Source organism: Cnephaeus nilssonii, assembly GCF_951640355.1.
Source record: "Cnephaeus nilssonii genome assembly, chromosome: 15".
Classification (NCBI taxonomy): Eukaryota; Metazoa; Chordata; class Mammalia; order Chiroptera; family Vespertilionidae; genus Cnephaeus; species Cnephaeus nilssonii.
Genome location: NC_137086.1, coordinates 44,007,682 through 44,030,059, shown reverse-complemented (window position 1 = coordinate 44,030,059; position 22,378 = coordinate 44,007,682). Strand labels below are relative to the sequence as shown.

The 22,378-nt window shown below is 53.0% G+C and overlaps 1 protein-coding gene across 1 annotated transcript; it reads right to left on the bottom strand.

Moving 5' to 3' along the window:
* Nucleotides 1-957: 957 nt before the first annotated feature.
* Nucleotides 958-15,236, bottom strand: EMX1 (empty spiracles homeobox 1; the record flags this gene model as incomplete). The annotated part of the gene is made up of 3 exons (XM_079792821.1): nt 958-1,125; nt 9,282-9,466; nt 14,708-15,236. 3 exons carry the CDS (start codon nt 15,234-15,236, stop codon nt 958-960), a joined length of 882 nt encoding a protein of 293 aa, XP_079648947.1.
* Nucleotides 15,237-22,378: the final 7,142 nt, after the last annotated feature.

Genomic DNA, 22,378 nt, shown 5'->3' with positions numbered 1-22,378 from the left:
GGAGCTCTTTCCCAGGCTGGGAGGCCCTGCGTCCTTGGGCACTTGTTGCAGGCTCACACTCAAGTCCTTTCTCTGAAACTTTAATTTGCACAAGGAGCTTCTCTGGGGACAGGTTAGCATCCTGGCCAGGCCAGGACGTGGGGCTGGCACTGTCAGCCTCTGTGAAGGGTGCCTCCTCCACCCAACCCCCAGTACTCCCCTTTCCCTCTGGTTTCTCCTCAACCGAAGAGTCTCTACACATGGGAAGTCCGCACGCTCTCTGTCCCCCCTGACCCACCTGGGCCTGACGCTTATTGCTCAACACGTTTGGAGACCTAAGCATAGCCTCCCTCATGCCCAGGGTCGTCCTTCCCTATGTCTAGCCTCAGTTTCTCTTGTTGTGGAGTTGGAGCTAGAGGCCAGATCAATGACCAACAAAGGAAAGGAGTTAATAAATTGAGTCTCTAAGGCCCTACCCCAGGCTCCCAGGCCCTGAACAAGCTTGCTCTGCCCGTGCCCAGTGGCCCAGAAACCGAAGCCACCACCCCCGGCTCACAGGCTCTGGGGTTGGAGTTGGATGCCCGCGTCATTAAGAGAGAGAGACTTTTATTGTTCCCATAGGGAAGGGAAACACAGGGGGATCACTAAGAACTACAGAGGGTGCCTGGAAAATAAATTAAAACAGAAATGCATCAAAACGAAAAGAGAAATGGAGAATGGCTGGGAGGCAGCAGTGGCTGTGGGCCTGCCCGGGCAGGCAGGCAGGCAGGCAGGCAGGCTCTCCGAGGAGAAGGTGGAGCAGTCCCAGGCCTCAGCCAGCCCGTTTCCTGTCCCTCCGTCGATGTTGCCCCAGGCTCCAAGCCCTATGGGGCTGTGACTTGAGGCTTCCCCGCAGCTGGGCCGGGGAGCTGCGAGTCCAGTTGGGCCCCCCGAGGGCCCTGGCAGCACTCTGCTCTCACGGGTCTGCGGCTGCCCACCCTAGTCATTGGAGGTGACATCGATGTCCTCCCCGTTGGCCTGCTTGGTGGCGATGCGCCACCGGTTGATGTGGTGGGAGCCCTTCTTCTTCTGCTCGGACTCGGGTCCCTCCTCCTCCAGCTTTTGCCGCTTGTACTTTGTCCTCCGGTTCTGGAACCACACCTTCACCTGAGCCGGGGAGGGAGGGGCACAGGTGAGAAACGGCCGCCAGGATGAGCTGGGAGCCAATGGGGAAACGGAGGCCAGAGTCCTTTTCTCTGGCCAGCTGCCACCTGGGGTTTGGAGAGGACGCAGTGGGCCGAAAGGGGCGATTTTCCTGTCCCTCTCGACAGAGGGACAGGAGGGGAGGTGGAGCTGCCGAGCATCCTGTAGCCACAGCACACAGAGCGGGAGGCCCAGGCTCTGGGGCCCAGCAGACCTGGGTCTCTACGGTTCCTAGAGAAGAGATAGTAATCACTCCTCCACAGGGTGGATGGGAACATAAAGGAGAGAACGTACGAAGCCATCGCGTGCTCCGTCTGCCCGCTTCTCCTGACCATGCAGTTTTTCACTTGGCCGTGCGCAGCAGCGGGCCAGGTCAGCCTGCGTCAGTGACGGGAGCCTCTGCCGGGGTCCTGCCCTCTCTGGGCTTCCTTCCCTCATCTACAGGAGAAAGGCCTTCTGGGCCCTTGGGGCTCCAGGGCACCGCCTGGGCTTTTGCTCCAGAGCATCTCAGGGAAGGGGATGCAGGGTGGCCAGGGTTACAAGGCATGGATGCTTTCCTGGAAATGACAGCACATTCTAAAGCACGCAGTGAACTGCAGCTAGGGCGATCCATGGTGCCAGTGTGGATGGTGAGTGGTAAGTCGTGTGTGTGGACTGATGGCGAGCACCTTGATTTTGGCAGCAGCAGTGGATGCTAATGGGGGGATCCTTGACTCCTGGGCAGGGTCAAGGGCAGTCCTCAGAAAGACTATCGAGTCCAGCCCCTGAGGATGGGTGACAGCCACAGGCCTTTCCCATAAAGCCAGGCGATGGCGGTCAAAATCAGGCCTGGCATCCAGGTCCAGGAGGCAGTTTCCTGCCCAGGATGCCCCACCCTCACAATTCCCAAGCAGTCCCCTCTGTCCCTTCCATGGAGCCCACCCAACCCAGAGCTGCCCCTACCCCTGCCCCCAACCAGGGTTTCCACAGCTCCATCTGCCCTGCCCTTGATTTTAGAGCAATAGGTGTGGGGTGGGGACAACCAGTGCTCAGGGCTACACAGAGCAACCAGCAAGGACAGGAAGAGATGAGGGGCCTGGCTTCAGGCAATAAAATGAGGAGAGGGCCCTCTTCCCTCATTTCCAGGGCAGAGTTCAAACCCCTCACCTGTGTGTCTCACCGCAGGAACATGGGGAGGATGGCAGATGCTCTAGGCCCAGGGCTTCTGGATTCTGTGCCCACCTTTCCTTGGGCACAGGGCTATGGGGCCCTGGGTGGTTCTCAGCATAACCATTTGGCAGCCAGGCTGGCCCCTGCACCGCCCCCCGCCCCCACATCCACCCTGGAGCCTGTTGTGACTGTGCCATCCAGTAGGTGGGTGAGCTTGCCCTGCCTCCTATGCAAGGCATGTACATGAGTCACGTCTGGATGCTGACCTGGGTAGCATTCCTAAGAGCCCAAGGGGCTGAATGAGGGTTAGGTATGGCCGGCCTGTTGGGGTGATTCAGGGCAGCACTGGAGTGCACCAGGGACAGAGGACCCCTTTCTGCACCTTCTCCCTCCCACACACTCCCATCTCTCCTTCCAGGAAGGAGACATGGCTATAGTGGAATGGACCCAACCTGCTACCCTTGCCTAGAATCACTGGCCCAAAGAAGGAAAGTTTCAATGGTGGAACTTCCTGGCACACCCAAATGAACGTTGATTCTGAATATTTTCTTCACGAAAACAACCAGTGTCGAGGAGTCAGCTGTCTAGAAACAGGGCTGCAAACCCTCTCCCTGGGCAGTCTGGCTATCTTCTGGAGAACAGCCTCGGGCTGAGTGTCCAGATGCTGTTTACAAAGACTGAACTAACAGGGGGATGCTTATGCTGTAGTAATATTAGTGAAAATGGCAGGATGCACAGTTTGGGCACAGTGTGAACACAACCATGGAAAAACAAAATCTATGCACGGGGGAAAAAGACTAGAAGGAAATGAACCCAAAGTATGGGTGACTTTTCTTTCTTTTCTCTACTTTTCTGATTTTTCTTTAATGCATCATTGATAACAATTAATAGTTATTTTTTACTTGGAAAAGGAACTGGACTCTGGGTGTAGTGGAAAATAAGAGTGGCACCCATGACATCTCCAAACCAGCCTCACCCTGAGCCCCTTCTCTAGAGGAGAGAGGACCAGGTCACATGGTGTGGCGACCAGCTCCCTGGGAGCCAGCCTTAGGAGGCCGTGCTTCTTCTGTACCTGTTCCCACCCCCAATGGCCACACACCTCTCTCTAAGCTCCGAAGGCACAGCTGAGATGTTGGCTGGAGGAAGCCCTCACCCATCTCTGACTCCTTGGAGTTGGGGAGAGGTTCCTTATGGTCTCCCAAGTCCCTACCCATTAAACACCTCTCAGTTTTTCAGATGAGACAGACCCTTTCAAGAGTCTCTGCTTTTCCCTGAGTTACCCAACCTGAAATGCTCTTAGCCTTCAAAACCCTGCTCACCCTGCTCAGATGTTCTGACTCTGGACCTGCCCCACCACCCATCTGTACTTCTTTAGTACTTTGTCTCAGAAACAGTGACCCCAGCAGTGCACTAATTTATTTGCTCAAACCTGTCTCCTCACCAGACTATGGGAACCTGGAGAACCAAAGCAGTGAGTTAGCCTGCTTTGGAGTCCTAGTGGACAGGTTCCAGGTCTGTTCAGCCAGCTGGACAGAAAGATGAGGTGACCCAGCCCTATGCTCTGGGCCAAACCTGGAAAACAGGAGAAAATCAATGGCAGAGGGATTGAGACCTAATAAAAAGAGGGGGGTTTGGAAAGTGCTAATTGCTGAAGAAATGGGATGCTCTTTTGGCTTAGTTCAGTGGACACGTCTACAATACAGTCAATTCTTAATTCTTCATGTTATGGACTGTATTAACCACTTGAAGGGGGATCCTGGGGGAGGGAGGCATTGTTGGTAGTAACAAGGGTCAGCTTGAGTCAGACAGGATGAAAAAGGTGAAACTGCCCAGCCAGTGTGGCTCAGTGGTTGAGCGTCAACCCATGAACCAGGAGTTCACAGGTTCCATTATCAGTCAGGGCACATGCTGGGGTTGTGGGCTTGATCCCCAGTAGGGGGCATGAAGGAGGCAGTGGATCAATAATTCTCATCATTGATGTTTCCATCTCTCCCTCCTTCTCTCTGAAATCAATTAAAAAACATTAAAAGTAATTAATTTAGTTAATTAATTAATTAAAAAGCAGGTGAAACTGCTGTGGATAAATGAATGAATCAATGAATGGATCAATGCATTAGTGGATTGATCAATTTATGCATTAATGAATAAAGGCATGCATGTATTCATTATAAAGAAACTAACAAACAGGCCAACTACAGCTCCAGCCAGTATTTCAGACTTAACTTTTAAATAATCTGCTGTTTGAATGAACCAGCTCTGGATTCCTTCTTTTCCACTCCCCCTCCCAACCTCAGCTCATCCCCAATGGAAGGGTCTGTGGCTTCTGGCCCCTGCCTACTTTCAGGGGAATACCTGTCCTCTCCTCAAGGAGTTAAAATACTCCTGTTCAATATTATTTGAGTTTTGTAACTCTGATACAAAAAGTTGCTCCTTATGTCCTACTATTCTCTTCTGCTTTAACTTAAGTCTGTCCTGTTCTGTCATCTCAGACACAGAAATCCTCAGACTAGATGGAGGCTTGGAGACACAAGTCAAGCCACTCCTCAGCCTGCTCTCCTCGCTGCTCTCTCACCTTGAGGGACAGGCACAGGGTGAGGACTCCATTTCCCATCATTTGATCATGTGAGCTGCTCCCACTCTGAAGGTCAAGCCCAATGCCATGCTAAGCTCAACTCTCACCCCATTAAAATGAGGTCACCTCAGACCCCACATCAACCTTAGCCACAACTCTTCCTAAGCCTTCTTTCTCCTCTCTTAGACCATCCTGGATGCTTGCCCTTATCCTCAGGTGAATCACCCATGTGGGTCTCCCTGACCTCCCTCAGCCCATACCCATACCTATGACTTTAAGGGGACTCCAGTTGCCCGTCCTATGCATGTCTCACAAGTGTGCACATTTTGTTTTTAAGTCCCATCACTAAATGAGGAATCTCCAAGGCCAAGGAACACGTTTCTGCACCATTTCCCCTCACAGTTCAGCTAAACTTAAAGCCAGGAAAGGTCAAGAAACACCTGCTGAACTATTCAGGGCAAGAGCGGCAGCTGGAAACATCAACCAATCCATCAGCTTGGAGCAACCAAATGCTTTCTCTCACTCCTAAAACTAATGTGCCCCCTTCACACACACGCACCGAAGCACACAAGCTGCACCCCATGACGGCTTGCTGGCATCTGGTATGTACATATGAAATACCACCTGACCTTTGAGTATCAATAACACTAAACCTATATGTGCACACACCCATTATACACACACACACATTCATACACTAACACTCACTCACTTGCACCAATCGTGGCTCTGATCTGACCTAACCACCAAGACTGAACTTAGATGGGCATCATCCAGGTCAGACTCCAGGGCTGCACCACAGCAGTGAGGAGCAAGTGATTAGAGCCAGAAGGGAGAAGAGCCTGAGGCCCTTCCCTCCACCTCCTGGAAAAACCCACCATAATCCCAGCACAAATACCCTACTCCCAACCACACATACAGCTTACCCCAACAAAGAAGCTCAGGGTGCCCACCTCCCCACACTCCATGCTAAAGCTTTGGGTGTACAGAGACCCCTGAGCTCTGGATCAAGACCCACACACTGATTTGCCTAACCTTCCCAGAAGCTCTATCCATGGATAAAACTAGATCATCTAGATAAAAAACCTAGAAGACAGTGCAAGGGAAAGATAGAAAACAGAGAACAATGACAGTAGAGAGCAAGGGATATGACTGATAAAATTAACATATGGATATGTGTACAATCAAGAGAAGTTTGCCCATCCATTCACTACATGTTTATGGAGCCCTGGGGTACAGCGAGAAATAGGAAGGCTTGGTCTCTGCCTCCCAGAGCTGAGATGCTCAGGCCAGCTGTTCATCAGAATCACCCAGGGAGCAGTTTAAAAACTTTCCCTGGGTCCCATCCTGAAACTCCTAAGAGAATCTCCTGAATGGAGATCAGGAATCTGTATTTTAAGATTCCTTTGTGAGACAGATACAGCCTGTCTACAGACTGACATTTGGACATGGCAGATAAACAATAGCAAAGGCCCGTGAGTATTTTTATATGTAGGAGGAATACTGTGAGCTCTGAGAACTTAGAGGAGGGATTATAGAGAAACACAAAGTAGAATAATGATGAGCCAGAAATTTAGGGCTGCAAAGAACCCTGGAGTTAATTTCATTCAGTCTTACAGATACTGCAACTGAGGCCGAGAAAGAAGACAAAACCAGAACTGATGAAATGATAGATAACCATTAGTAGGAATACACTACCTGTCAGTTGGTAAATAGGTCTATAGAGATATAAGTTTGACATGGATGGTGTATACACAGAAGATAAAATAAAATAGATGATAAAGAGATAATCAACAGTTGGATTAATAGGAGTTATTGTTAGGAAAATTATAATTAATAGAAAATAGGAAATATAAATTAACCAGCTTTATGAGGCAGTTTAATGAGAGCAGACATAAGTAATGGCTAGATCTAAAACAGCTATCTGTGAGGGACAGATTCGGAAGCTCTGAGAGACAAATACAGATATTGACAGTAGAAAGAAATGGCAGGGAGTGGATGGGAGTGACTGATGCTTGACAAGTAGCTGATAGCTGGAAATGACAGGTAAGCTTGCCTGGCAAATACTGAAAGATGAATAGGTAATTAGTTAATGATATAACTCAGGTCCAAATGATAAGTTAGGAGAGGGACAGAAAGACAGCTGGATAAAGGAGACTGGATGTAGCAGAAAGAACACTGGACTGTCGGTCAGCCTAGACTTGAATCTTATTGTAATACTAACTTGATATATCACTTTACATAAAGGAAAAGGAAGGACTGGGAATGAGAATTAATATTATTTGAGTTAATATTAAGTGCCTTTAATTCTTAAACAACCTGTTTTCTGGAGGAGAGAACCAGAGTTCAGAGAGGTTGAGTACATTGCCCAAGGGTCACACAGTCAGCTAGCAGGAAGGCAGAGAGTGAAATCGCATCAGCCTGCCTGGGAGCTCTGCCCAGTCTCTCCACCTCTTTGTCACCTGGAAAGACAGCCTCTGCAAGGAGGTTTCTCAGGCTCCAACCTCCTGTGGTTCTGTTGTTACTTTCTGTTCTGTATGCTAAAACCAGCTCACCTCTATAGATGGAACAAGATTAGGCATGAGTTTTGATAGTGACACTGTTTAAAATGTTTGTTTTAAATATAAGTTTGAACTATCTTACCATAAAAATGAAAGAAACAATCATGTTTACTAACTGGCATTGTTAGGAGCAAATATTGACACGCAGCTAGATTCAGTGAAAGAAAATTAAAAGTGCTCTCACTGAGCTAAAAAATTGAAAGTTTAAAACAATGACATTATTTCAATAAGTGTTCATCTGTGGGTGGTGGAATTATAAACCCGTTTGTTTTCTTATACTTCTGCAGTAAAAATTTAATAACTAGTACTTTTCAAATGAAGTTAACTGTAAACACCATTCATAAATTGGCACCTTGTTTTAGACAAATTTAAAATGCTGTTTGCCAGAAGGGAAAAGGGGGTATTATTTTTTAAGTGGGTCTTTAAACAAATATATATTTTTTAAAAACGTTTTTAGAATTAACTCCGTTGTTTTGTACATTTTATTTATTTCTATGGTTAGAACAGCCCAGCTAGCAAATCTGATATATATATATATATATATATATATATATATATATATATATATATATCCTTTAGCGGAGACAGGGGCATTGGGCATCAGACAGATAGGAACTTAGTAGATACCAAAATGCGACGTGAGGACAAGCTTGAGAGGTCTGGAGGTCGGATGCAGTTAGAGTTTGGACTATCCCACTAAGCCCCCTTCCTACCCTCATTGCTCCCAGGAGACCCCAAGCTGCCCCCCCCCCCCTCGCCCTGCACCTTCTCCTAGTCCGGACTAAGGTGGAGGGTAGTGGAGGGTAGGGAGCGAGTAGTACAGGAAATCGGAGCGGAGGAGGAAATGCTAGCCAGCTTGCAGACCTCTCTGATTTGCAAATCTAGGCATTGACTAGGGCGGAAAGGAGCGGGTCTTCAGAGGCCCGCAGGGCGCTGGAATCCTCCCCAGGGCAGCCCCGCCCCCCTAGCAAGTCGTACTTGGCAGACGGAAAGCTTAGGTGGTGCTTCCAGGCAGCATGCATGTATGTATGGCAAAGTCTTTCCTTACAGTAACCAAATGTGCTTCCCTATAACTCTCATCTACTTCTTGCAAATTTTTAAAAAATTATCAATGACAAAAATACGTGGTGATTATCATTTCACCCAGTTCAACCCCTCCAACCCCTCAGCATATTCTCTCCCCAGCTCAGCAGCCGGTCAGGTGACTGAAACCAATCCCCGAATACCCAGACTCTTCTTTCCACATTTCTCAGATGCCCTCGCCTTTGCAAAGCCATTTATTTCCACGGTTCCCTGCCAGCGTGCCAGTGAGGAGATAGGGCCCCCCTCCGACCCCAAGCAAGGCTGGCGGCTCCCTAGCTTAGCCCCTCTGTTTCTGAGGTTTGTGCCCTGAGGACACTGGGCTTTCTCCCCCTACCGCGTGCGTTCGTGGGCAGTCGAGGCCTCTGCCAGGTCTGCCATGAACGGCGCACGGAGGCGGGAGAAGGGGGCGCAGTAATCGCTGCGCTGAGATGGCTCCCGCGTCCACGGGGGCGCCCGGCAGTGACAGGTAACCCGGCACCTGCTTCGGGCTTTGGGAGCGGCCTTGGTATGAGGTCGGATCCCACTCCTAGTGAGTCCTCAGGGCTGGATGAAAACCCTGCGCCTCTGCGAGGCTAGACCCTCCGGGGCTCTAAGACTGGCTTTGCGGGAGCGCGGCCGGGCGGCTTCCCGCGCTGGGCAGGAGAGGGCTCCAGGGAAGGCCAGGGGAGGACTCGGGCCACGCCCGTACCCGCCCGCCCCCACCTCTATTGGGGCCCCCAGGTGAGCGCGGGCCGCCAATTTGGGGCGATTATTACCTGCGTCTCCGAGAGGCTGAGGCTGCCGGCCAGCTGCTTCCGCTCGGCGCCCACCACGTAGTGGTTCTTCTCGAAGGCGCGCTCCAGGCGCAGCAGCTGCGAGGGCGAGAAGGCCGTGCGGATCCTCTTGGGCTTGCGCGCGAAGGGGCCGTGCAGAAGCAGCCCGTCCTGGGGCACATCGCTGGCTGCCCGCGCCGCCGACGCCACACGCGCGGGTACAGACAGAGAGAAGGGGCGCCGTGAGCCGCAGCCCGGGCCTCCCCGGCCCGCACGCTTACTCCCTTGAGAACTCCGATAACCCTCCCCAGTCCTTGGCCCCTTCTTTCTTCCCTCTCCCTTTGCCTCCCCTTCCTTAAGTCCACTCTCCTCCTCAACGCCTCCACACCCCCAGAGTTACCCTCCACACTCCCGGAGTTACCCTGTTGGGAGCCACGCAGAAATGCGGCGCTGCTGATGGGCCAAGGGTGGGCCCCAGGCTGGGGAGGCGCCTATGGGCCCAAATCCATAGGGCCTGCAGCAACCCAAGAGGCCGAGACTGAGAAAAGTCCCTTAGCTCTGTTCTTCTGCTTGACCCATCACATTTCACTCAAAGTGGATCACAAGGAGAAGGGCTGGTTGTCAGAAAGGTGATAGGGGAACGGTGAAGCTATTAGGCATCCCCAAGCCAAACACAGATTCAAGAGCTAGGAGATACCCAAGGCACTCTCCCCTCACTTAAACCAGCCTTGCTCAGGCTACTAGCCCTTTGAAAATGCCTACCACTGGCCCAGGCTCTGCCCTGCAAGTGGTAAACATAGGCCAGCGGTGAGGTCAATGGCCAGGCAGCACCTGCAGGTCTAAGGTCAGGTTCTTCTCCCCTTCCCCACCTCTCTCCCTTTCCCCTCAGGTAAAACCCTCTCCCCACAGGAGACTCCCGCTGCTCTCTGGTGGGAAAAGACCTTGCTTCATCCCTGAATAGTCCCCTGCTAAAGAAGCATGTTTATAAATATCTTGGTATTATCTTTCTCTCTAATATATAGACATAGATATGGGTATATTGGTTTCTGCATGAGTGTGTGTAAATACATGCTCCAGCCTCCCTACTGTCTTTCTCTCCTATCGACCATACATGGTTTTCAAAGAGTGTGACTGTCCCTTGCAAATATTGGCCACCATGGAAACTCAGCTCCCAGATGCAGGAGGAGGGGGTGACATTGGGCTGGATGAGGCTGGGGTGGTGGGGTCAGGAACTACAAAAGCTGAACAAGCTTCCACAGACAGTCCCAGTCTCCATGAACTCCCACCCCACCCCCACCCGGCCCTCCCAGGCTTGGTTGCACAGGCTAACACACTCGAAAAGGTCCTGAAATTACCCGTGGATTCTCATGCAGTGGCATGTAACAGTCACCCTGACCCACCAATAATGTAGAGCCCTAGATAGAATGTTTTGACAGAGTTAGCTGATCCAACGAATTTCTTCAGAAATGGCCGTTGGTTTGACTCAATTTGACCTGTTGTTTTGTTCTTAAGACAATTGTTTAGATTATTCCGTTAAGATCTCCCATCTCTGGAAATATGGCTGTAAGTGAAGCCAGGCATATAATTGAGGTGATGCTAAAACTCCCCAGGTTCATGTCCCTCTGCTGGTGGAAACTGCCTGACATTACTTTCTACAAGTCCCTGGCTTCAGACACTGACACAAGCAAACAGGGTTGCCTAGGAATGAGGGGCTAGTGCCTGGGGGGAGACAAAGTCCCCTGACTGGGAGAAGTCACTAATTTTCAGTCACCTTATCCATTTCAAGTGGTTGGATCTGTGCTGCTACAAAAGGGAGGGGGAATCATAGAACAGGAAGATAGAGGGAGGGACACCATGACCATCGGGCCCTTCAAAACGGGCAGGCCCTGGACTCTCAGGCCTGATTGAAAGAAGAGTTTAACTTGTGGTAGTGGAGGGGGCAGATGCCCAGAGAGGTGGTCTGACAGAACGGGGTAAGAGGGAGAGAATGGAGGAGCTTGATCCGGGTAGGAATAAGGGTTAAAGTCTCAAGTGTGGGCAAGAGAAAGGTGGGAGAGATAGGTGGGAAGCAGATACTTCTTGTTGATGTTAAAATAAATTGCTTCAAAAAACACGTCGTTCTGAGCCCAGGTGAAGTCCCCACAGGGGTGTCCTCTGGACAAACGAGCCGGACGGGAAGGGAGAAAGCCTAGCTCACACCAGCATTTGCGCGGTTTGGCTCCAGCAGCTGGACTGGCCCAGGCTGGTCGGAGTGAGGTGGCAGCAGAGGGACCCGCAGGTGGGAGTGGATGGGCCGCAGAGGGTGTGAAGGGCCATATGGAGCAGAGGACCCAGGACTGGGGTCTGGCCTCAGTGTGTGTGACCTGATGGCTATTTTATAATGTGGCTTGTGTCAGCCCGGCCCTTGGGACAGGGGTGCGGTGTGGCCTGTCCCCCCCCCCCCCCCCCCAGTAATTCTGGGCTGTGAGAGTGGGCTGTCAGTTTCAGACAAGGACAGTAGGAGATTAAAAAGGGGCTGGCTTAGCCTTCCCTGGAGCTAGAGACTGAACCCCACCCAGCCCAGTTTTCCTCCAGCCTCTCTCTGTGGGCCACTTCAAGGCACTGGCTAGGAACTAGCAATAGAGACTCCCAAGAGCGAGGCAACGGGAGGTGGGAGCTAGGGGTGGGAAGGGCCCAGGGCTGGAGGTGCGGTCTCTTCAGCAAAGACAGCGGCCGGCCAGGGGCTCTAGACCTGACGGCGGGGCTCAGGGACCTGGGGCTACAAGAGGGAGAGGCTAGCCAAGCCGCGGAGATAACCCCATTCCCCCTCCTGCCGGAACAAAGGCGCCCTTTGAAGCGCCGGCCCATTACCCGCGCGGGTCCCGGAGGGTAGGGTATCCCAAAGCCCGCTCCGGACGCTGCTCCCTGGCTTGGAAAGTTCCTGATGTCCGGGGAAATAACGCCGAAGGGCAGCCAACACCTGGTCTCCACCGTCTCCTCCCCTGCAGGCCTCGAAAGCCGCCCCCCTGCTTCTGGATCCCGCCGCCCAGTTCGGACCATCCCGCGCCGGCTTCTCCTCTTCCACCGCCTCGCTCAGCGGAGGAGCCGCTTCCCTGCGCACCGGGACGGGGCTGCCAGAGAGCCCGGCGTACCACAGCGCAGGCGTTCCCGTTCGTTCCTGTAGGGTTTCGTTTCTAGCACCAAAACCGGGCTGAAATGAGCATCTCAGAGGCCGGGTTCTCTAGAAAACGCGGCGCCGGAAGCCCCGGGCCGGCTCTGCTCGCAGCCCGGAGGCCCCACTGGGACCGCAGGGCGCGTGGCCACCGGGGCGCGCACGGGTCCGGGGGTCTGGCGCGCCGCTGACCCGCCCCGAAACCAAAACGTCTCAGGGTTCGAAAGTCCTTCACCGTCCAACGAATTTCCGAGTTTAAAAACGCTGTCACACTCGGCTCCATCTCCGCATCCAGACACGGTTCTTGAGAGAAAAATCCAACCGTTTTGCAACTCGACAACGCGCCCGCCGGGGCTGATAGCTCAAGGAGCGGCAATTTCCTAAAGGGCTTTGCGCAGGATTTATCGGGCCTGTCTGACTGGGGATGCTCAGAGCCGGGGCTGGATCTCTAGAGAGGCACCTGGCCCTCCGCGCCCGAGCCCGCGCCGGCGAGGCCGGAGGCGAAAAGGATGGCTGGGAGGACATGGGGCGCGTGGGTCGGAGCCGAGGGCGCTTGGGGAGAGGCCTTCTCCCGCTGAGCAGGGATCACAGGGCTTAGGACCGGCTGTGCCCTCTCGCCTGGGCCGCTGTGCCCTCCACCAGCCCCTCTGCAGAGCTGGTGCAAAGGTTCACAAACACCCGCGACTCTCAAATCGGTCCGCGGGCACTGGGTTTCAAGACTCCAGGAACCAAGCCCATGGAGGACCGAGGGAGTTTGCTCAATTTTGAACAAAACTCAATTTTATCAGTAAACATTGATTTTAATTGACAGGTTTCCCGCCCAAATCGCCCCCTTCCCCACACAAACACCGGTTGAGTTGGACAAATCTTCGAAATCCCCAGGGGGAGATGTGTGCCCACAAAAATCCTCGTTTCAGTAATGACATTCTCTTATTTTGTGGGAATCTATTGGGTCCGTGTCTACCAGCAGAAGTGACTGAGAAAACAGTCTGACAAATCGGGACCCGGGACAGCGGCTTCCCGTGAAACAAGCGGCTGTAGCTAACGCTCCAAGAGATCCTTTTTCTCCTATTACCTAGATAATTGCACCAAACATCCAGTTTACTTTGACTGTGTAGACGGGTTTACCGCCAGATTAACTCCAGGCGCCTTAGCTCTCGCTACGTCCTTTTCATTTGTTTCACTAAAAACCGGGTTACCTAGCTCTGGGTCATGGAACCTCACAAGGCTGAGGTCTGGTCTACACTAACAAATAAAGCTGGAAACTAAAGCAATTACTGCACAAATTAAGGCTACTCTTTAAAAAAAAAAGAAGAAAGAAAGAAAGAAGAAAGAAAAGAAAGAAAGAAAGAAAGAAAGAAAGAGGAAAAAACTCCAAATTCAAGGAAGAAAACGAACTCCAACAAATGCAGTTTTCCTTCGGAAAAGTCAGATAATTGAAACGTGTGTGTGTGTGTGTGTGTGTGTGTGGCCAGTGGGAGAATCTTCATTAGCAAACCCATTGCCCCTAGAAGACCAGGGGGCGCGGACTGCCCATGACCTTACCAGCTTTTTGCCCCCACCCCCTGCCTGGGAGGACCCAGGCAGTGCCCCCCCTACCCCCCACCAGCAGCCTGGTGGGCTCCCAGAGTAGGCAAACAGCGGAGGAAGCTGGTGTGCTATTGCGAACCGTCCTCACGCTGGGTCCAAGAGGCGCGTGTGACTTGGAGAAGTCGGGCAGAGGTTGCCGAGAAACATCTCAAGAGAGCAGAGAATGCCATACGGAACATTAACTCTCCAGTGTGCCCTGCCCGCGGTCCCTTCTTCCCAAAGACCCGAGGCACGCGGGTGGACCTTGCCCTGCTCGGACGGGCCCGCTGGGGCGGATCCCTGGGAACTGGTGATGGACATGACTGCCGAGTACGGTCCCAGATCCAGCCGGGGCGGAGGGAGGGCGGCGGACACGGAGCTCTCTGGGCTGGGACTGGCTCGGGCAGGAGAGACTAAGACAGGCCGCCGGGAGGGGCTCCGAAGATGCTCCCGGGTTTGGCGTCCAGTCGGCATCATAACTAGGAAAGCCTGGACATCCTAACCTGGTTCTCTGGGAGGGGACCCAAGGCGGCAGAAGCGTGATGGATCTGACGCGGCTCTTCTCTTGGCCTGGGGATCGGCCTCCGAGGACCCGCAGCCTTCTCGAAACAACTTCCGAATAGCCCCGCGCGCACCCCCGAGCCTCCCCCGCGCCACCACAGCGCGGGCGCTGGCCGGCCGCTCAGGCGGGCACAGCGTGGGCACTCACCCTGGAAGCGGTGGCCGAAGAAGCGGTTCCGCAGAACCCAGGGGTAGAAGTGCAGAGGGTCCCGGTGCTGGGCGCCGAAGAAGGAGTGCGGGGGCTGCAGCGGGGAGGCGCCCAGCTGGTGCGCCTGGTGCACGGTCAGCGCCGGGTGGTTCATGGCTTCGGGGAACACGAGCTCGGGCCCACCGTAAAGCGAGCGGCCGGCGCCCGCGGCGGCGGCGGCGGCGGCGGCGGGGAAGCCGCTTACGAAGGCCGCCTCGGCCGCGCCGGGGTGAGGGTAATTGAGTGCGGTGGGCCGAAGTGGCTCCTCCGAGGCGGCCGCGGCCAAGGGATGGGAGCCCGCGCCCCCACCGCCATGGCCCCCGCCGGTGCCGCCGTCCTTGGCCACCAAGGACTCGATGGTAAAGCCGCGCTTGGCTGTGGGCTGGAACATGGTCGCGGGCGCCAGAGCCGAGAGAGGCAGCCGGGCTCTGGGGAGCGCTCCGCGTGCGGGCGCCGCCGCCGTGCGGGGTGTGCACCCAGCCAGGCACATGCACTCACACCAGCACCCCTCACCTCCCCCGCCCGCCCGCCCGTGCTCAGCCCCTGCGGGTGAGCCAGGCGCGGAGCGGCGAGGGGCGTGCAAGCCAGGGAACGCGGAGTCGGGCCACCGCGCACAGCCAGGCGAGCTGGCCTCTGCCGCCGAGCCGACAGCTCCCGGCTAGTGCACTGGCGCGGGATCAGTGCGGTGCCGCGAGCTGCCTCTACGGCCTGGGGGCTGAGCTCGGCCCCCTCCCTCCCGAGTCCAGCCGGGACCGACCCCAGCCCCGGGTCCTCCAGCAGTGCCCGGCCAGGCTTCGGCAGTGGCGCTGTGAGGCGCGAGTTAGCCGGCACCTGCCCCGCGCTCGCCCATTGGCCGCCGCTCACCTGCCCCAAGGTGGGGGGCGGGGTGGGGCGGGGCGAGGGACCGCGGGTGGGGAAAAAGGAGCCAGCAGTCGGAAGCAAAAACCGGACTGGAGCATTAGCAGGGCGATCTAGGCATCACCCCCCCCCCCCCGCACCCCTCCCCTCGCCGCTGGCTTCTCTCGTCTCCGCCCTTTAGCCGAGTCTGGCGGCCGCCACAAACGTCTCAACCCACGCGGGAGCAGAAGAAGGCGTCCGTGGGGCCGGGGGCTTGGGAGAAACTCCAACCCCACTCCCCGGTGTGCAACCCATTTGAGCCTTCTCCAGTTCGTCCCGGGATGTTGTTTCAGTTCTCAGACAACTTGGAAATGAGTGGAAAGCGGGTGTTGAAGGTTCTCCCAAGAACCAGCTCCCCGCTGCCCTGGCGGCCGGAACCCTCCCGCTTAACCCACCAACTGTCTCCAGGGCGGCCCTGTTCGTGAAGTTTCGCGTTTTCTGGGTGTCATGGGGGGGGGGGGGGACAGCTCCAGAGAAGGGACGCTCGATTCTTTTCACGAGGGGCCAGGCCGGGAGCAGCGCGAGAGCCGCCGCCAGCAGCCCGGCAGCCGAAGTTCGCGGGCCTCGGAAGCATCTTCTCGGCGCGGCCACGGCCACGGCCACGCGGCGGCTCGCACAGGGACCGCCGGCGTCGGCGCAGGGCGAGCTGCTTCCCTCGCCTTCTCGGGTCAAAGGCAGGCGGGCCGGGCCAGGTCTGGGCCTCGGGCACAAGGTCTTCAGTTGGAGCTGGCTGAGCAGTCGACTCCGTCCACGAGAAGGCACACCGACAGTCCCAGGAGCGCAGCGGCCGCTTGGTCTCCCCGCACCCGCCCCTTAAACCCGCGACCGCAGAACAGCGACGGGTCTGCTCTGGCCAGTTTCCATGTCGTGCAATAATCTCACCGGCGGCGAGAGGGCTGTTGGCAAGGAGAACCAGTTCCCCGCAAACTTTGTCACCCGGGCCTTCCAGGCCGCAGGAAACCCCGCGCCGAGGCCTGGGAGGGCGCCGGGCGGTGGTAGGGCGCTGAGACCCGGACCGGCCGGCACAGCGCGAGATGGGGACCCCGGCGCCTTCCACCTCCTCGCCGACGTTGGGGTCCGTCCGAGCAGCCCGGCCGCCGCCCTCCGGGTGCGCAGATCCGGGCTGGGCCTCGGGGCGCCCCGAGGCCAGGGGGTCGGCGTGCCCCGTGAATCTGCAGCTACTCCAGGCCGGGTCTTGGGAGTGGCCCTTCGGAGCGCCGGGAGCCCTAGACCCGGAGAGCGCTCCGGGCGCTTCGGCCGCCACAAAGCGGGTTAAAGTCTATTTTCCACTCGACTGCTCCGAAAAGCCCCCGCGCGCCGACGCCGTTCCGGCCCCGTCGGGCGAGATGGAGGGGTGGGGAGAGCAGCGAGAGAGGGGGAGGTGAGCCCATCGCACCCTGCAGCCCTCCGTGTCCTGGGGAGCCGGGACGGAGCGCCGCGGAGGCGCCCAGAAACGTCTGCGGAAGGAATCCTCCGTGGCGCGCGCTTGTGTCTCTCCTGCTGGCCTCTCCGGATCTCTCTGGCCCTCTGTGCAGGTCTTTCCTCTCTCGCGTTTGTCTCGGGCTTTCTATGTCCCCTCTCTCCTGCCTCCCTGCGCCTCCATCCCGACTTTTCCTCTCTTTCTTCCCCCTTCTCCTCTGCCGCATCCTGGATCCTGGAAAAGGCGCAGCTCCGTCAAATGGGGACGAGGACCGAACCGGACACATCACGAAGAAGGCGGGAGTGCGGGTCTGGGCAGAGGCACGGACGAGGCGAGTTTCGTTCTCTCTGGAAAGAAATGCAGGAGAGCAAGTTCCCCGCAGGGACTGGACGCGGGTTCGGCTGGATAAGCACTGCCTTGGGCCCGTGCTCTGAGAACACAGACCGAGCGCTGGGGGCTGCGAAGGAGAAGGTACAAGTGGAATCCGCCCCGAGGACCTTGTGCCCCGAGCCAGAGAGGAACCCCACCTGTCCAGCCGCAGGCCCTCAGCGCCTGCCTCACTGGGAGGCTGGGCATTGACCTCAACCCCCTGAATCGGGCAGGCAGAGGAGCTGGGAAGCGACCAGGCCATTCCTAGACTCGCATCTACAGACGGGCCACATCTCCTTCGCATGGCTCTGGATATACACGATCGTCTTTAATTGGATAGACCTTCAAAAACAACACTGTACCCGTTGTGGTGCTTTCCACATACTTTGACACCCAGCCACCTGTCATGAACCCCATTTTACAGGTGAAGAAACAGATTGCAGGAGACCAGTGACTCCAGTGTGGTCACGGTGTGGTTTGCACTGGGAGGACTCGGTGGTCTGGACTGGGCTCAGGTTCTACCCCCATTCCACCCGCACCTCTGAAGCTGCAGCCAACTCTCCCAAGTTGGGGCGTTCACAGGGTTACCATGAAGTGTTGGGGTGTGCTGGATGTTGGGGGCTCTACCTTCATCCTCCCTCTCCTTTTCCGTTCCTCACGTCTTCCTGTAGTTCCCTAATTTCCTTCCTTTGCAGATATGTATCCCTAACCCGGTTTCCTCTGTTTTTGCTTTTCTTAGAGCCTCTTCATCTGTTGTTGCTTCCCCTGACTTTGGTTAAAGAGAAGAACTTGTCCTCCTCAGTGGGGGTCTCTAACCTGCCACTGGGTTCTGATCCAGCATCAATGCCCCACCCGGCCCCAGTATCCTCCTGTGCCATCTCCCCTTCTCAGGGTCTCTGCCAAGATCACACCTCTCCTTCTACCCACCTCCTCCCCCGCCTCCCCCATGATTACGTACACACAAATGCCTCCTCTCCTCACAAGACAGCCCCCGCCTTAACCAAAGCCTGCTGCCCCCTCCCCTACCCCTGTTCCCCAACCCTTCCTCCTCCCTTTCCAGACCTCCCTCCCAGGTTGCCCAGGTCTGTTCCTGGCCAGAGGCTGGTCATGCCTTCCTCCTGCTGGAGTGCCTTACCCTCCCACACATATGTGGGCGGCTTGCCTTTCACTGGCACCTGCTCACCCCTCTGGACCACCCATCCTGGCTCTGGCCCCTCATCAACTTTTCTCCCTTCCTCCATCTCTGCAATACCCTGGGCTCCAATCCTGACTCTTCCATGTCCTAATGGTGACACCTGGGGCCAATAAGCTTACACATGTATGAAATGGCAAGCATTATATGGGAGCTCTGTAAGAATTAAATGAGATGAATATGTGGTGCACAGGACAATGCCTGACTCCAGAGAGACAATAGGTAAATGTTATCGTCTCTGCCTTTTGCCCATGCGGGGAAACTTGGGAATGGTCCTCAAATCCTCACTCTCTCTCATCCTCCACATCCAGTCAGTCACCAGGCCTTGTAGTTAAGTACTTCTCAAGTCTAATCCCCTCCCTTTTTGCTTCTTTGCTGGCTAACTTTGTTCTTTACAATTCAGTTCGACCACTCCCCAGGAAATCCCTTCCATCACCACCAATCTCCACTCTGTTTAGCATTCACCTGGAGTTGTCTGTGTCTGCAATCTGTCTCCCTCACTAGGCTACGATGTCCCTCTCACCGCCCCCCAAGCTGGGAAGCTGTGGCGAATATCACGACCCCCATCATAGCCCAGGCAATGGTTATGCAACAGTGCCCTTGCTCTCACGGAGAGCTTAGTCCAACAGCATCCCCAACCATCTCCCTCTTACTTTCCATCCCCCTCTTTTCTCTTCAGCCTCCATTCATCTTCATGTCTCCCTGCCCTACAGAAAGTCTTCTGTCGTGTTTCCCTCACTCTGTTAACTTTTCTTCTTCACAGCCCACCTTCTTGAATACGTTTTAGTCTCTCTCCAACTCCCTCATTTCCCCTTGAGTCAATAAGCCTATGCAACCGGCTTCCACACCGTCACATTAGGAAAATGGCTTGGAAAAACTCCCAGGCTTTTAGTATGGTGTTATTACAACAGCAACTTGTGCTTGTGGGGACAATAATAAGCACAACTTTATGAAGCTATTGTGAGATTGAATGAGTTATAATCCCCACCCAATGGGCTTAGAACATTGCCTGGCGCATAGTAAGTCCTTGATACATGTTAGCTATTATTTTACAGAACTGTGCTGTCTAATATGGAAGCCACGTGGCCATTGTGTGCTTGAAATGTGGATGGCCCAAAGTGAGTTATTCTGTAAATGTTAATGTGGAAGGCTAAGTGTTAAAAACATGTAAAATATCATTAATATTTTCTGTATTGATTACATGCTATAATGATAAATACAGGAGGGAGCAAAATATTAATAATAAATAATACAATAATTACTAAGTAATATAAGAGTAAACTGTTCCATGTACTCACAACTGTAATCCTACTTTTGCCCACCCCTGTATTTGGGATATATTGGTGTTTAGTAAAATATGTTATTAACATTATTGTTACCTCTTTCTTTTCACTTTTTAAATGTGGCTACTAGAATATTTAAAATTACATATGTGTCACACATTATATTTCTATTGGACAAAGTTGTTATAGAAAATACAGGCAATCCAAAAGAAGGTGGGAGCGTAAATGCATGTGGGGAAGGGAAAACAGATATTTTATAATTATCAAATCCTACCACCCAGAAACAGCCATCATAAAATTCTGGTAGCATATCCTTCCATTTTTTTCCTTTATATATATATATATATATATATATATATATATATATATATATATATATACCTCCTTAAAGGGGGGGAAGGGATCATGTTGTACACAGTTTTGTAACCTGCTTCTTTATCTTTATAACCAATCACAAGTATCTTTGTGTCTCATTAAATATTCTCTATTGGATATTTATGCTGTTTATAAATTTTCAGCAAAATTTTGACCAACAGCCTCATAGCCATATTACTTTGTTATGTAAATGTCTATCAGTAAAATTTATAGAAGAATAATTTCCAGATCTGTAATATTTTAATTATTTTGATGCATATAACCAATTTGGCTTCTGGAAATGTTGTACCCATTTATTCTCTCACAAGTAGAGTCTAAGGGTTTCTCTTTATCCTCATTAATCATGACTCCTTATTTCCAAATTCCAGGGTTTTTTAAAAGTCATGATTATCTGTGGGCTCTTTAGCATTTGACTACTTTCAACTCCCTTTTCTCTCGGGAATTCTCTCTTCCCTTCATTTTCCTAACAAGGTACTTGCCTGGATCTGCCACCTCTGGGAATTGCTCCTTCATGGGCTTCCCTTTCGTTTTACTTTGGGCATCCACTAGCTGTCCTCGTCTATTTTATCTATCATTGTTTATTCCCATAGCTTCAACCAATACCTTTTTTAAAAATATATATTTTTTATTGATTTCAGAGAGGAAGGAAGAGGGAGAAAGATAGAAACATCAATGATGAAAAAGAATCCTTGATCGGCTGCCTCTTGCAGGCCCTTCCTGCTGAGGATTGAGCCCCTACCCAGGCATGTGCCCTGGGAATCGATCAATGACCTCCTGGTTCATAGGTCAATGCTCAACCACTGAGCCATGTGAGCCCGGCCAACCAATACCTTGATGCAGACCTGTAAGGGTATAGGTTTGTTATGCTAACTCTATATTTTCCCCCAGATCAAGTTACCAATTTTCAAATGCTTGTAAGACGCCTTCATGGGGGTCCCACAGGCTCCTTAGACACTCATTATTACCCCATAACAAAGCTCAACATCTTCCCCACCAAATCTGTGCCTCTCCTTGGCTCAGCCTCTTCTGATAACCAGCCCACCTTCTGCTCCAGGACACCCAGTCTCAGCAGCTAAGAGGCATCTATGATATCTTCCTCCCAGTCACTGCCCTGCATATCCAGTCCGTCTTTGCATTCATTTCCTTCTGTTCCCCTTACCACTGGCCTACTTCAGGCTCTTGTTACCTTTCCCTGCATGCCAGAAAACTGTGATCACCATTCTCTTATGATCACCATTTGTGGACTCTCCTGGTTACAATTCATCTTACACATGGCTGCCAGCTTTCTACAACACAACTCTACCCTGTTAAAATATTTTGACACAACTGTGGGACCTGGGGCAGTTTCTTTATCTCTCTATGACTTGGTTTTTCTGGAGATAATAATAGTACCAGAGAGTTGTTGAGAGAATTAAAATGAGGTAATTCGTGTATAGCTCTTAGTACATAGTAAGCATTCAATAAGCATGCACCATTAGTGTTACTATTTTCATTAAACTTCAAATACCTGAGCTTGGCATGAGAGGCCTTTCATGAGCAAGTCCCTTCCTTTCTAGCCTCGTGTTCTCTGCTCACCAATGGGTAGCCTGCACTGTGGCATTCATCCAGGGAATCCTTGCTCTCTCTGCCTCTCTGTGCATGCCCTACACTTCTCCCTCCAACCCTGCTCAAAAACATCACTCCAGGTCATCTGTCAGTCCAACTTCTGAGAGGAAGAAAATTGTCAAAAGTACATGAAATCAACAATATAGAATAACAACTTCATAAGAACTTCATTTATTTTGTTCATTGCTGTGTTCTTAATACCCAGCACAGTTTTCTGGCATGTAATGGGCACTCATTAAAGATTTGTTCACTGAACATATGAATTTGAGAAACATAATTTAAGACTTTTCTGAAACAGTGTGTAAATGTAAATTTTTATCACAAGAGAACATAAAGAAGAGACTGTCTATGCCCTATGAGATTTGCCAGGGTGAAATGTTTTTTTCAACATATGGATCCAGGCTGCTCTGTCCCTGAAGATTAAGGCTCTTTCTTGGGAGTTGCAGATGTTTCTTACTTAAATGGAGAACATAGAACTAGAAAATAAAGGG